This window comes from Copidosoma floridanum, unplaced genomic scaffold (genome assembly GCF_036245765.1).
Source record: "Copidosoma floridanum isolate Cflo_tuat_1 unplaced genomic scaffold, Cflo_Japanese_pri ptg000012l, whole genome shotgun sequence".
NCBI classification, from domain to species: domain Eukaryota; kingdom Metazoa; phylum Arthropoda; class Insecta; order Hymenoptera; family Encyrtidae; genus Copidosoma; species Copidosoma floridanum.
This window is the reverse complement of record NW_028321889.1, coordinates 5435828-5447615: the sequence shown is the minus strand read 5'-3', so window position 1 is coordinate 5447615 and position 11788 is coordinate 5435828. Positions and strand designations below refer to the sequence as shown.

The window sequence follows — 11788 nt, the reverse complement described above, 5'->3', positions numbered from 1 at the left end:
TTTAAAATTCAGTATACAATATTATTATCTCTTACATCATTATGATAAAATAAGATGCTTTATAAATATGTTATATCATATTAATATTATATTATTATTATTTTATTATCTTAATATTTAATTGTACTTGTGCTTCTCTAGTCTACATGCACGTGCATACTTCACATTAATTGTATATCACTGTATTCAGACTATTATTCTGTATATATATTAGGGCCACTTTCGTTTCTTTAATAAAAATAAAATAAATAATGACTATATCTTTGAAAATTGTACTTGTTCCCGCTGATTTTTTTACTACATTTATAAGTAGGAGGGAGGGGATGATTGCCATTTGTGACAGCTGAATGTTGTAAACAACTGTGTTTACCTCTCTTAAGCAATTAGTTTTAGTGTTTAAGATTTATCAATCTTTTGGGATGTATGGAAAAAAATACTTTTCTCCAGAAAACCTTACAGGGAGAAAGAAATAATATTACATAGGTGAACGTGATTTCTCACAAGTGATGTATGCAAAGTGAGTATACACAAATTTTTCCTTGTTGTCATTTTACATAAACTAAAATTGGTTTTTAGAAATCTCGATCCAGAGCTTGAAAAGCTCAGAAAAGAAGCTCTGAGGCACCAAGCTTTAGAAACTGTAATTTTGGATGCTGTAGCATCAAAAATTCATGCAGCTTATCTTTTTGAAAATGAGGGTAGACAGTTGCTGCAAAAATTGTGCCTTTTTGTAAGTGCAACGGCATCAGGTAAAATTTATGGGGATTGGCAAATGTTTGCTGCTCATCTTGGTTTACTCAATGAACAAATACGGGTAAGTCGTTTTGGGGACTAGTTTAAAAATTATTCCTGATACAAATAATAATTACATTAATAAAAGCTAATATGTTTGTTTCAGTGCATTGATTATGATTTCAAAGGTTTACAAGATCCTACATACTATACTTTGTTGGCATTCATTCAAAATGATGATGCTACCATAGATAAAATATACTTAGCACTGCAAAAACTTGAAAGATTAGATGTTATCAACAGATTGGCTAGTTATTTTAATGAATTTGTTAAGGACATAACTAAAAATCAAGGTAATTTCTTCTACTAAAATTCACAATTAACAAGTAAAATTAAATTTACTATTTGTAGAGATGAAAAATGGCATGTACCAACCAAACTCAATACCAAAAGCTCCATTGGTACTCAGTCCAATTGTAAAAAAAGATACCTACTCAAATCAAGAAACTGTCAGAATAACCAGTAACGACAGTAAAAATAATATTGCTAATTCAAAAGTGAGAAATACAAAATATGGCAGCATAATCATGCTGACATTCGCGGAGGATGGAAAGAGTACAGTAGAAAAAATCGCAAAAATTTTTAGATTGGCAGATCCTAAGATTGGAGTAATCATCTTACAAGAGCAAGAGAAACACATTTTCAGTGGAGCTGAAAAATTTGTGGAAGAATGTTTTCAGCAAGTCAATTACATTGTGCCAATATTGACGCAAGGATACTTGAATAAAATAAATAATTATACGCCTTATGAAAGTGATAACAATAATATGGATGCAAAATACATAAGATATATTTTCTCACTGCTTAGATATGAATACGTCAAAGCAGACTGTATAAACAACAGAGTGAGGTAAGTTGAAATCTTAAAAAGCTGTTAGTTATTGTATTGCAAAAAGTATGTAGTTTTAATAACTGTGATGTATTTCAGGTGCATAATTCCAGATGCACAACTCAAAAAGGTGTTGTCTATGGAAATGCATCCTACTTTGCATGCTTGGTTCAGAGAAAGCGATGTGCCTTTGTTCACCGATAGGATTCTATTGCAAAAGTTATGAACTATTTTATGAAAATCACATTGTTTACAAAATTTATTGTACTGTTAAATTTTTTAAATATATTAGGTATACATATTTGTACTTACATGTCTCGTCAGTTTTGCACGTTGAATGAAATATTAATGATTCCTCAAAAAAATGAGCCCAAATTACTTGTCTAACCATCATAATCTATTGTTTTGCATAAAAAAAAAAACACCTTACTTGGCTAGCTAAAATCCTTTTGAAAATTTCGCGTTCTATTTTTACTTGTAGGTTAACGGTTTCGCTGGCGCTTTGTCACTGTCACAGCATGTCATTATGAACTAAATAAAGTTGACTTTTGAATAAACACTGATAAAACTCGAAACCAAAGAGCACTCACTTGCATTACAAAAGCGTTTTCTTTATCCGTAAAGACTTAACTACGCACTAAACAACAAAAAGCTTTTCAACAACTTCGAAGAAAACCAATCGCGACAGTAACGCACTTAGTCACGAAAACACGAGATTCGAACGGACCACAACAAAACAAACAGCCGCATATATGCGCGGTGTAGTCCAGCAGTGTGTTGTCAAAACAAGTTATAGAAAACACGAGAGGCAGCGTGACTCGTGAAAAAAACAAAATTTCCATTGAAAAAATGTTAAAAGTCCAGGAAGATCTGAAGGTGGAGGGTTACACGTTGGCCGTGCCCTCGGTGTCCGTAGGCAACGTCGGCCAATTGAGCATTGACCTGTTGATCTCGACGCTGGGCATGTGCCGGGTGGGTCGGATCTACGACGACTGTTTCATCCCACTCGCGGGGTCGGATCCTTACGACGAGAGCAGCGAGGATATTTGCACGGCCGTGGATGTTTACGTCAGTCACGAGAGTAAAATCGTCGCGGTGCAGATAAGGTCGCCGCTCGTGAGAAGGCCAACGAGTTTTTTTCACGAGGTGCTGAATTTCGTGAAGGACCGCAAGATTTCAAGGGTAAGACTACACCTACGTTTTTCAGTTTTTTTTACTATAGCGCCAGAAGTAAGTATTTGTTTATTATTTTGAGGCGGTTTTATTTTTTAGGTGATCATTTTGACGAGTAGTTTTGGGCACGAAAAAAGGGACAAAGAGTTGAGGACAGTTCCATTTCGTTATTTGGCCACTGAAAACGTAACTGCGGAATGTGGCAAACAGTTTGATGCGTTGTCTTGGATAACTTTGGAGCCGAAACAAGATGAATTCAGTGGTCAGTCGATTTTGCAGATTCACGGGGGTGGTTTTGCCAAAACTATGTTCGATCTCCTACAGAAGGAAAATGTTCCTTGCACAGTGATACTTAAGTTTTGTTCGGAAGGTGATAACATACCGGATGCTTGCGAGCTGATCAACTATTCAAATCAGTGGCTAAAGATTATTCCAGTTCACGATAACAATTTGTGTAAATTGAAATTTCCACCTTCTTGGAAATTTTTGTTTGGTAATTTGCCACCTAAAGAGTTGTATTAATAAAAAATACAATTTTTGTACAACAAGTTTTTTTTATTAATAAGATTCTCTTTGAGAGGATCTTGCCTCGTACAAACTTTCGTCATTTATACGTTATTTATAATTTACTTAGAAAAATTTTTTTACAAAACATAAAGGCCTAGTTTTTTTTTTTTTTTTTACACTAAAAGTTTAGATTTAGCAAAAAAAGCCGCATATGAAACGAGAGCAGCAAGGAGGGCAGCTAACAGTTCAGAGTTGATCCAGGGTCCAGTGTAAACTCCTGGGTTATTCAGCACCACAACAGCCAAGGGCTTGATACTGCTTGGATCTTCTCCGTTTCTGATAGCCTTACGGATAGCTGAATAGCTCTCTTCGTCATAAAGGTTGACATTGTAATCACCTGATCTTGCCTTCTTGATGTCATCAGTCCAAGAAACCTTGAACATAATTTGTCAATCATCAATTAAGCTTTAAAATTCAAAGGTGAGTAGTAAATGCTCAATGGTCATTCTAGCAAGTAATAGAACAATTTTATAAATTTCCTGATTGGATAACATTATCAGATAAGTTTTCAAACTCCAACGTACCTGGTACTTGTTGTCGGAGCTGAGCTTTACAGCTGGCAGTGATTTGCCCTCGACTTCGGCATACAGAGAAATACCCTTGACTCCGTTAGAACATTTGAGAGTAAATTGCGTGGTGAAGGCGACCATAGTCAAAACTGTCGCATCTTCGGTAACGTAAGCGGACGCAGTGACTTCTGGCTTGGAGCAGGTATCGGCCACAGCCAAAGCCACCGCCAGGGCGAAGCAGAAGATTACGGCAAACGATTTCATTCTAAAAAGAAATCCGGTTTTTTATACTTTTGGATATTTTTTTGTTGTATGAAGTAGAATTTAAAAAACACACTTAAGCAAGTGGGAAACAGCTGGAGGTACACGACACGTCGAGAGAAAGATGCGTTTGTTGCGGCACTGTACTCCCACGACTCGTGGAAGTCGCTGGGTCGCGCCACGTTGGATATCAGTTGGTAATAGTAGAGTTGGTGGTAATTTGATCATTTCAAATCTTTCAAACCCAAATTTAGAGTTATTGCCCTTGATTGTTTAAAATGTATTCTTGAGACTAAATAAATTACTTAGGATATGTATTTTTATTCTTTAAAAATAAAATATGATTTATTTATCCACTTACCCTTATAAGGTAATGTACAAAAGTTTAAAATCTGCTTTATCACATGAGAGATTTTTGTATTTTTTTTACGTTCACCACACGTTTATACACATATGTGTGTGATGCATGACATTCTTATAAGTATGATTTTTTAGTCATATCAGTTTACTCTGAACGCTAAACTGAACTGAATTGAACAACAGTTCTTGCCCTTTTTAGGAAGAGTTGTATTTTTATATTAACGTATACGTGTGTGCCGAAGAGACGCGTATATACCCTAAAAGGATCGTGTGATTTAGTCCGCGATCTAAAATGATAAAGGATACTTGATTTATCATTTAAAGTGATCTTATTTGATGGATATAATGACGGAGAACTCCGAAATCACTTCGGAAGCGGTAAATTGGATTTAGTGTCTGTTTTTAAAATTGTTTTTCTTTCTCGACATTTCTACGATGCAAGTAGGTTATATGAGTTACACTAATGATCAAACTATTGTTTTCAAATCACGTACAATAACTTTGTTAAAGGCAACGGTTACGTTAATTTTTTTTTTTTCATTCATAGATTTCTTTTTTCATTACTAATAGTCCAAATGCATTTGGCATAGAGTTGAAAATAAGAAATAAAAAATTTGAAACATGTGGGTTTGTATTCTAGACATCGGATACACCACCATCCGAGTCTCCAAAAAAACCCGTCAAGTCGAACGCTGTCGTAAAGTATTCTGCAGTTTCAACTCCAGCAACATTTGCTCAGCTACAATGCAATACGGACTTGAATCATCCACCCAGCAACTGGCTGAGCACCTCAGCGGAAAGTTATGGGTTGCAAAACGTGTGGTCCAGAAACACTGGATTTTCCAGTTTTCGCATGGCTCACATGTTCCCCGACTGCGTTGGAGAGGTAGATGTGGTCTCGGATGCAGAAAACATAAAAAAACTCCTAAAGATACCCTATAGTCACGGGACTATATCAATGATGGTACACAGGATAGAAAATACACTGTTGCTCGATGACTTTGATATTCACAAGTATTTGCTGAGACAAGCAGAGAATGACTGGGAGTGGCTGAAAAAGTTTTTCTACGAGCACGTTTTTCACAATTTGGGTGATAAAGAAAAACGACTCTATCCAAAGGCAAACAGCAGAAATGCTCTCCAGCAAAAAAATTTGATTTCGAAATTTTTTTACCACTCCTTGCTGCTTACCGATAAACAGGAGCATGACGACGAAAAGCCTTCTTTTCCGGTTGAACACAAACTGGATAGTTCATTGCCAGAGCCATCTCAAGAGGAAAAACTGCCGGATCCACAGTATAACCACAGTTTTGCCAGAAATGTCGTGTGGACTTTTGAAAACATTCAGATGTTGATAGGTACTGACATGCCGATATTTGGTGGACAAACTCATCCTTGCATAAGCTTGAGACTACGTGATGCTTCAAAACCAATCAATGTCTTGACTGGCATAGATTACTGGCTCGACAATCTCATGTGCAATGTGCCAGAATTGGTCATGTGCTACCACCTCGATGGCATAGTTCAAAAGTATGAGTTGTTCAAAACCGAAGATCTCCCAAATATAGATGATGCAAAGTTCAGTCCTAAAGTGATCAGAGATATCGCTCAAAATATACTGAGCTTTTTAAAGAACAATGCCACAAAGGCCGGACATACGTACTGGTTGTTCAAAGGTGAGTTTATATTTTAAAACGATTTAGGAATTTTAATCAACTGCTTAACACACCTTTGTTTCAGGTAAGGATGACGATGTAGTCAAGTTGTACGATTTAACGTCGCTCTGCAGCGACATAGCAGAGGACAAGAGTCAGAATCCGTTTACAGTTCCCGTTGCCATGCTGCTCTATCGCGTAGCTCGAAACATGAAAAATTTTTCGGATTACAAACGCAATTGCGGCACAATTAGGATGTTATTGAAACATTGCATCCAGCTGCTGCCTAAAGAAAAATACCCGCAGATCGTAACCTCGGCACACTACATGTTGGCAGATTTGTATGTACCAGCAGATACGGATCCAGCTAATCCGAATTTGCTCGATCTGGGTGAAGACGATGATGCGCAGAGCGAGTGTGGCGTGAGCAGCGCCGAGAGCGAAAAGAGCGACGAAAAAGTCGAGCTGGATATAAATGCTGCCATCAAGAGTTTAACTCTAGCCAACAGTAAGTTTACCAGTGAGATCGATTGAAAGATGATTGTGTGAATAATTCATAAAAATTTATCGCCATTTTTTCCCCCCCAGTTAAAGAACATCACTTAAAAGACCAAGATTCCGAAGAGTTCAAGTTCAAGCCACCACCGGTAACAGGTACGATTGAGGAACGCTGTCACAGCGCACTGGAACACGTATCCCAAGGACTTGAGTGTCTCAAGTATTTCCCTATAGAGACGGGTGACGATAAGACCAAGGAGAAGTTAGAGAAAGAAAAGATCCAAGAAGAGGAGGCCAACATTAACATGGCCAAGCCTTTTAAGGCGATCCCTATGCCTTACGCGCCGTTAAACGGTGAGACCGTAAGCGTAGATAATTCCAGTGTAGATAGCAGTCCCAATAATAAAAAACGAAGCAAGCAGAAGAAAAAAAAGATCGCAACCAAGCAGATAAACAGTAACCCAGCCGTTGAGGAAGACGCGGGTTCTAAAGCTCTACTTTGCAAAGGACAATCGCAAACGATACCATTGTGGCAGGCGCCTCAGAAGGACGATAATCGTAGTTGGCAGACTCACCTCAAGATCCTTCTCTATGAGAAAGCATCGTTGGCGTTCGTTGTATTGGCAGAATACGAGTACCAGAACAAGCGTTACGGTTCAACGTTGCGTTACATACTAGCTGTGCTTCGTTGTCAAAAGATGCTCGAGTTGGTCTGTGGTCTGAAGAATGATAAACTGATCAGTTATTTGTTAGGAAGGGCTGGCGATTGTTGCTTCATGACTGTTCAGGATTGGACGAATGTTGACAAACACAAGAATGATTACGAGACTAAAAATGTCATAGAGAACTCTATTACTGATGTTATTTTCACTATGGAGGGACTAGACATGAGTAAGTTTGTAATCAGATGGTTACTTCCTTTTTTTTCCATCAGTTAGTCAAACGTTACGTCATTTCAGATGGAGCTGAAATACTGCCGGAGCATTTTGAATCTTTGGAAGTTACTCTTGTCGCCTCTTACAAATGTTACGAAAAGGCTCTGTTGCTAGAACCTCTGGAAGCAGACAGGAACAATCTTTTACGTCGATTGGGAAATATCCATAACGAGCTCGGTGTTTTGTACATGAATCAGGATAATGGTATGCAAAAACAATTAAATGCATGTACATACGAATGTCAAGACAATCAAAAAGGTGCACGTTTCCAGCTCGTCTAGACGAAACAACTGACGTGGATGTTGCGACAGTGGACTCAATGTCGCCCTTGAAGCGCTCACTCATGCATTTCGAAGCGGGTATCAAGGCCTTCGAGACTGTTCACGACGAGGCGAATCTTGCTCTCCTGCACTCCAATACTGGCAGGCTGATGCGTGTGTGCGCTTACATCAACAGAAAAAATCCCTCTCGCGAAAGACACTTTTACAACAAAGCACTGGCTAGTTACCAGAAAGCTATACAGGTTCTGGGCACGCGGGAGACGAATGCTCCGATCTGGGACAGCGTCAATTGGGACATGTCGACCACACTGTTTACCATGGCCACCCAGCTACAAGACTTTCCCAATGTTGGCCCCAAAGTATGGCAAACCATATTTTACTTTGACTCAAGGAATTCTTGATTGTTCCGTTTTCAAATACATTTGTTATTTTCAGAGCGAAGAAGAGCTGGAGCGCGAAGTAGTGGAGATCTTTCAGAAAGCTTTGAAATACTGCGACACGGAGACTCTCGGCCACCGACAGCCAGTCTATCAGTTTCGTGCCGCTACTATACAGCATCGACTGGCATCTCTTTACCACAAGATCTACAGAGATGACATTAACAGTCAAGACGAGAATGCCAAGCGCAAGAAGAGCTTACAATTGTCAAAATTATACTACGAGAAAGCTGCAAAGCTACTTCTTGCCCTAGAACAGACTGCTGAGTTTCTAACTGTACAGTTGGAGCGTGTAGCTCTGGCTGAGTTTCAGGCGCAATGTCAGTATCTCCTTTAAATTCAAGTTTCTTTTGTTTGGGTTTCTTGAATGACTCATGATTTTTATGTCATTTGCAGCTATGAGTTCTTACAATAGCAAATTTAAGGCCTACCAAACCTGTTTGGAGCTGATAATACAAAGCAAGCCCATGATTGACATAATAGTGGAACGTCATAAGAGCGCAGTCAATAACAAAGAGACCGAAACTAAAAATAAAAAGTTGGATAAACAGGAAAAAAGTGGTGGTGATAACAAAGAAAAGAATGGAGAGTCGGAGGAAAAGAGGACGGAAAAAAAATTGGTGGAAGACGAGGAAGGTCTCATTGTGTTGCTGGAGCAGCGTGTGCAATTTGTCCTTCTATCCCTGACTAAATTGCATCTCAGTAAAAATACAAATAATCAAAACAAAGAGTAAGCGCTCTTGTTTTTAAGCCTTTTACATTAATTGTATCGATGGTAAAAATTGTACTAATCAAATATTAATTTTATTTCAGACGTGATAATAACGCTGCCTTGTACAAAAAATGTTACGGTCTAACGTTGCGATCAAAATCACTATCTGGTATCGATTTAATGAAACATGTTGCCAATGTTTTGGAACAAATAAACAAGATTCTTCAGGAAGCGAAAGAATCTTAGCTTTCATGCTATAACGGATAGACCAAACGACTAAGTTAAGTGATGTTGAATATTTTTTCTCAAGACTTTTGGCGAGTACGCTTGAGCACGAATCTGTTTGTGAAAAAAAAAGGAAAAAAAAAGTAACTCGGTAAAAGTTAATGTAAAAAAATCATATTTCTGTACCTTTGTATATAACAACTTACCGTTTTTATTTCTATGTTATTCATTACATAAGAAAACCACTGTTTTAGGCAGCATAAAAATGATTATTGTGTACATATTTCAAATCATTATTTATTATTCTAAGTAAATTAAAATAAATGATCTGGATAAATCAGTGAAATAAATGAAGCAATTGTGTATTCGACTCTTTATTAAGTTTGACTGCTATATTTTTATAATTCGAGTAGCAGAACACATTCAACATTGAAAATTTTATGTCTCTGGTTTTATTGTTTCTTTTTTTTTTTTTTTTTTTTTTTCTTTTCTTACTATGGGTTAACGTGAAATAGTTTTCGGAAGAAATATGGCCTCTCATACATATAATTTTGCACGGAACCCGCCGCGCACATAGAAAATTCATTATTTACATGTGGGTGTACCATTTATTTAGGTTTTTTAAACATGGATATTATTTTTCAACAAGATTTACTGTATGAAAAAATGTATTTCTAAAAGTAATGTACGTGTTTATTAACTATAAATACGTGTAATTTAATATGGTGTTGCATTTTTTGCATTACACGGTTTTCGTTACACTTTGATCGTGAAAAGTGTTTGTATGATGTTATTTACGGAAATACGTACTGCGATCTACAAAAATCATAGTCACTTAATTAATCTGCATAATATTATTTTCCTTAATACATTAGATATTAGTTTTCTTACTTTACTCGTTATCGCACGTCCTCTTCATACACACCACCAACATTGAGGAAAACATTTTTTTTTTTCTCTTAGAGAATTGCTAATCTTGCATCACGATCAGACGATTGTCATGTACTGATTTATTTTATGCTCACATTTTTTATGATTTGAGATTCAATTCTCTTATTGTAATGGGAGTTCTTCAATAGTTTTATAGAACTTTTGTTTATTTATCTACACATTAACTAGAGTCAATAAAATTATTTGTTTAATAACGCTAAAAATAAATGAATGAAAACGAGAAAACGCATCAATTAAAGAGACATGTAATTATAATAAAATATGCATTTAACCATAATCACCCGTTCAACAATTGCACAAAAAGATCACAAAATTTTTTCCTTTATTGCTAAATGGTACATTTGACGGATACGTTGCTTTTTTATTTTGTAAAACATGTTTTTCGAGGTCGTTGCTGACACGACGATTACTTAACAAAGGATCATTTGTTTTTTTTCACTACTTCATTTTGACTTAGGCCGATGGAAAAGATGGTACATTTATTTACACACAGATATATTCATCTTTCTCGCAATCAGACGTGTTTTGTCATTTTTTTGTCACTGGACTTCCTTTCTTTTATTATCTTTGTTTCCACAATTAAAAATACTTTTTATAACTATAACAGATATCATCTAACAATAATTTTTGTAAGGTTCAAGTGTCTTAATAAATAAATACATCTCTTGTACACAGATATTATGTTTTTTTTCTGTTGAAAACATTATTTATGCTTGAATATTTTATTATTTTCTTTTTTCATCGTTACATCCAATGAAACATAAACTTTCTGATGAACATGAGTACGACGTAATCTAGTATACCCAAACCAAATACTGACAAATAAAAAAAAGGTTTTTAATACTCATTCACCGCTGTGTAGAAATTCTAATTTTTTTTTTTTGTCTCAAGTATTTGTAATAATTATTTTTGCTATGATAACTGACCAGCAGCTGCTAATGGATTATATTTATTGTGATCCCAGTTGTGGAATGTTCCTTAAAATATGTGTTGGATGTTGTTTCAAGGTACATTGTTGCAAGTTTATCCGATGATTATGTTTGATTTGTGTATAACTTATCACACGTATGTGATATATACACATACATATTTACAATACAGAAGGATTTGTCTCGTGTGCGACAAAATTCTGAATATAAAAAATATTCATCAACTAAACTACAATCTTTCATCGTAAATTGAGCTAAAAATTCTAACTAATTAAAAAATATCGATCACTTGATTATTTTAAGTAGGTATACGTATTATAGGTACATCAGCGTAAAATCATAGAAAAATACATTAGGTATCGTATATAATATAACATGTATGTAAATACACATTTTTTAAACATATTGTGTCGCAGGACACCATCCACAACTGAGATCTATATGTTTGTTATTTGGCAAAGCAAATACATCTCATGATATTGACACTGATTGTTTGGAAGTTGCCAAGGTCGCGTTTATTGTATTTCTTCGCTTTGATATATAAGTTTTTTATCATCACAATCACCTATACATGTACATTATTTTACTGAAAATATGTTTGACTGATCTGCTGCCCCATCAGGAAAAAAGCGTATAGGGTACAGTCAGTGTCGAATTGCGAAAATCACCAAAAA

The 11788-nt window shown here is 36.1% G+C and overlaps 4 protein-coding genes across 4 annotated transcripts; 3 read left to right on the top strand and 1 right to left on the bottom strand.

The window, feature by feature from the left end:
- The first annotated feature begins 351 nt into the window (after positions 1 to 351).
- On the top strand, positions 352 to 1876 carry LOC106637283 (uncharacterized). Its single transcript, XM_014349993.2, has 5 exons — positions 352 to 517; positions 577 to 814; positions 899 to 1085; positions 1144 to 1642; positions 1721 to 1876. The coding sequence occupies exons 1-5, from the start codon at positions 507 to 509 to the stop codon at positions 1845 to 1847; spliced, it is 1062 nt and encodes a 353-aa protein (XP_014205479.2). The 5' UTR covers positions 352 to 506; the 3' UTR covers positions 1848 to 1876.
- A 535-nt stretch (positions 1877 to 2411) lies between these two features.
- On the top strand, positions 2412 to 3336 carry LOC106637333 (proteasome assembly chaperone 2). The gene is made up of 2 exons (XM_014350080.2): positions 2412 to 2803; positions 2894 to 3336. Exons 1-2 carry the CDS (start codon positions 2471 to 2473, stop codon positions 3314 to 3316), a joined length of 756 nt encoding a protein of 251 aa, XP_014205566.2. The 5' UTR covers positions 2412 to 2470; the 3' UTR covers positions 3317 to 3336.
- A 22-nt stretch (positions 3337 to 3358) lies between these two features.
- Positions 3359 to 4301, bottom strand: Tapdelta (Translocon-associated protein delta). The gene is made up of 3 exons (XM_014350081.2): positions 4208 to 4301; positions 3886 to 4135; positions 3359 to 3735 (listed from the first exon to the last, which is right to left on the bottom strand). The coding sequence occupies exons 2-3, from the start codon at positions 4132 to 4134 to the stop codon at positions 3475 to 3477; spliced, it is 510 nt and encodes a 169-aa protein (XP_014205567.1). The 5' UTR covers position 4135; positions 4208 to 4301; the 3' UTR covers positions 3359 to 3474.
- Positions 4302 to 4643: 342 nt separating this feature from the next.
- On the top strand, positions 4644 to 9871 carry LOC106637324 (erythroid differentiation-related factor 1). The gene is made up of 9 exons (XM_014350064.2): positions 4644 to 4869; positions 5132 to 6167; positions 6232 to 6654; positions 6735 to 7535; positions 7604 to 7783; positions 7852 to 8219; positions 8296 to 8617; positions 8694 to 9027; positions 9111 to 9871. The coding sequence occupies exons 1-9, from the start codon at positions 4828 to 4830 to the stop codon at positions 9253 to 9255; spliced, it is 3651 nt and encodes a 1216-aa protein (XP_014205550.2). The 5' UTR covers positions 4644 to 4827; the 3' UTR covers positions 9256 to 9871.
- Positions 9872 to 11788: the final 1917 nt, after the last annotated feature.